The 3,029-nt window shown below is 48.8% G+C and overlaps 1 protein-coding gene across 1 annotated transcript; it reads right to left on the bottom strand.

The window, feature by feature from the left end:
* Positions 1-1,242: 1,242 nt before the first annotated feature.
* LOC138930629 (melanoma-associated antigen B1-like) lies at positions 1,243-2,272 on the bottom strand. The gene is made up of 2 exons (XM_070291137.1): positions 1,639-2,272; positions 1,243-1,574 (listed from the first exon to the last, which is right to left on the bottom strand). Exons 1-2 carry the CDS (start codon positions 2,270-2,272, stop codon positions 1,243-1,245), a joined length of 966 nt encoding a protein of 321 aa, XP_070147238.1.
* Positions 2,273-3,029: the final 757 nt, after the last annotated feature.

The raw sequence follows: 3,029 nt of genomic DNA, 5'->3' as shown, positions 1-3,029 counted from the left end.
AGACATGATGTCTGGCTTAGGCTGGGAGGAGTGACACATTGTGGGCTCTGCACTAATCCAGATCGGGGGACTAGTCCCAGGAAGGTCACTTCATCAGTTTGTGAACTTGAGAAATTGGCAAGTTATCCATCCCTAAATGCAGTCTGCTAAATCTGATCCTGCATGAATGCTGGAATGCATGTACTACATATAAAGCAGTGGCATACTGATGAAGAAGTATTGGTTTGTAATAAGTGGAAGGTATGATTACTATGAACTCCTCAAATATCACCTTCCAATCTGAGTTTATTTTTAATGCAGGAGAGAGCAGAGAATATGCAGTGAATTAGGGCAAAAGAAACAAATATTCTTAAATGAGCTAAATAAGTCAGAGTATTTTTTATTTTTACTAAAAGGAAGTTTAAAATAAGGTAAACCACAAGTTACAGACTTTTTACTCTATTCTTTTCTCCATTTTCTTTTTGTTTCTCAATAGTTTCTGTGGTCTTCTTTCACATTAGCATGAAAATCACTCTTGCAGTGCTATGTTACCTACTTGCAGATCAGAAAGACAATACAGATGGCTCCTAAATGTCTTTTATGTCTACCAAAACTGTATCTTTAAAACTTTTAAAACAGCAGTGAATATAACAGCAGTATCATTACCAAATTAATACTCTGAAGAAAAACAACCTCTTAGAAGTAAAAATATTTGTAAAAAAAGAATATGTAGAAGTTACTCCTGTGAAATAGAGAGAGGAATGTGATTGAAATAATGTAATCTATCCCCTACTACCACACACTCTTTAGAAGCTTGACTGCTCTTGAAGAAAAATTCTCTTCTAATGTCATGTTATCTTGTTTGCATTGTGAACAGTATATTTGGTACTTTCAGTGTTTTACAAATACCCAAACTTTTAAAACATTAAAACATTTTAAAACATTAAAACAACTAGAAACTATATAATTCATACATTTGAATTCTGAAACACAATAAACCTTATCCAAAGTAAGAACATTTGAAAATACTAAACACTTCCTTCACCTCTTTACCTTTCTACTTTAAATCATCATTCACTATATATTTCTCATATGGATAAAATAAAACATAATATATTTTGCTAAACTAGACCTAACCTTGCTTACCATTTAAAACTGTAAGAAGATATGGGTTTTGTTCCCTCCACCCCTACTACTCTGCAGTATTTAGGACCCTGACTGCTCTCTTCCAACACAAAGGGAACAAAGTGCCCTGCCCCCTCCCTAGATGTGGGAGGAGCTGCGGGACTTGGCCCTGGAAGGGGCTCTAGCCTCAGCCATGGGTGGAGCCCTGGCAGCATCTCTCAGCCCTGCTCTCTCCGCCTGATCTCTCAGAGCCTCCTCATAGAGGTCTGGGAAGGAACTAGGGACCCTACCGTGGAACTTGGCTAGAACCTCCAGTACCTTCATCTTACTGGTCTCAGCACAAGCTCTCGGGCCCCACAGGAACTCATAGCGCAGAGGATCACTATTGGGCACCTGGAGGTAGTTCAGGTACTCCTTCTGCACCAAATCTTTGGTGATGAGCCTTCTGGGCTCCCCAAATCCAGTGCCTCCTCCCAGCATAGATCCCCAACATACTGAGGAATTCCCAGATCTCCTCCTCAGTGGCACGGTTACCATTCATGAAGATGACCCCCAAGAGCACCATGAGGAGACCGGACTTGGGTAGCCCCCCCTCACCACTCGGACAATTGTTCCCCCCGAGGTTGAGCTTGCTGATGAGGGTGTAGATGTTCCTGCTACGGTCGACTTCCTTCATCTCCAGGCCAAAGACCAGCTCCACGCACTCACGGGCTGTACTGAGGATCTCAGGGAAGTGCTGCCTGTACTTCCTGCTGACGATTTTCATCAGGGCCTTCTGCGTGATGGGCTCCTTCTTGGTGTACTTCTCCAGCAGGAACTCCACCAGTATCCTGGCCTTCCTGGCCAGAGGATCTTTGCGAGTGCTCTGAGTGGCAGGGGCTGCCTGGGAGGCACCTGCACTTTCCTCCTCTGGGCCCTGGGCACCTTCATCAGATCCTGCACAGGAAGGCCCTGCATCAGGATAGCTAGGGGCCATGGCTCCCTGAAGCTCCTGGCGATCGCCAGCAGCAGGGGAGCTCAGGGGAGAACCCTGAGGAGCAGAAGAGGGGGAGGAGGGGCACTCCTCCTTTGGGGCTGCAGCAGCACTGGCCTGGGCCTCCTGAGTGTCCCCCCGGACCTGGTGGCGTTTCTCGCGGGCATGGGACTTATTCTTGTGCCTCCAAGGCATGGTGACAGCAGGTCAGGGACCACAAGTGGAAGTCCGGGCAGGAAAGCAGGCAAGGAGGGCACCTGGAGGAGGGACAAGGACAAGCTGTGAGAACCTTCAGCGAGGAGAGTCCCCCCTGAATGGAATGGAAGCCACCTCTGAGGGGTCCTCGAGGCCAGTGCTCTAGGACCCACAGGGCTCCTGTTCTCCTGCTCAGCGTGTCCCCTGAGACCGCTGAGTAGCAAGGAAAAGTGAGCCCTGGGGCACAGCAGACAGTCCTGCCTGGGTGTTAGAAGGGGCGGGCAGTGGCTGCTAGCAGGGGAGGCAAGTCCTCTCAGCTGACATTCAGTCAGGATGAAAATTGGTGCGAGACACCCCCATATCCAACGCCCTCTCTCCCATACCCAGCCCGTTCCCTCTCCTGTCTGAAATTGACGCTGCCACCTTCCCTGTCACCCCAGACGAGGACAGGAGGGTGTACTCAGCCCTCCCACCGAAGGGTCCCAACACCTTCCTTCTGCTGTCTCATGGGCTGTCCCTTCACAACCAGGTTCCAAGCTCCCCTCTCAGACCTCTGCCCCTCTTCCCGATGTTTGCCCGGGAGGAAGCTCTGATCACATGGGAGGGTCCTGAGGCACCCGTTTGTCGGGGAAGACAGTCCTCATCTTGACTCTTCCCGAACCCTGACCTCCTCACTCTACTGATCAGCTGCCAGCCCCTCCGACCAAAGTTCCCTCTTCTTTTGAGTGTCCCCGCGTCCAAGGTTGCAGTGAGGGAG

The sequence above is a fragment of the Ovis canadensis genome, chromosome X, assembly GCF_042477335.2.
Source record: "Ovis canadensis isolate MfBH-ARS-UI-01 breed Bighorn chromosome X, ARS-UI_OviCan_v2, whole genome shotgun sequence".
Lineage (NCBI taxonomy): Eukaryota > Metazoa > Chordata > Mammalia > Artiodactyla > Bovidae > Ovis > Ovis canadensis.
The sequence above is the reverse complement of the archived record's forward strand: the minus strand, read 5'-3'. Positions and strand labels throughout refer to the sequence as shown.

Bases quoted from the DNA above. Each gene is read 5' to 3' on its own strand.
- LOC138930629 (XM_070291137.1), bottom strand. From the start codon at position 2,272: ATGCCTTGGAGGCACAAGAATAAGTCCCATGCCCGCGAGAAACGCCAC. The intron at 1,575-1,638 runs GTAACCGTGCCA...CTATGCTGGGAG, and splicing joins GGGGGTCATCTTCATGAATG to GAGGCACTGGATTTGGGGAG.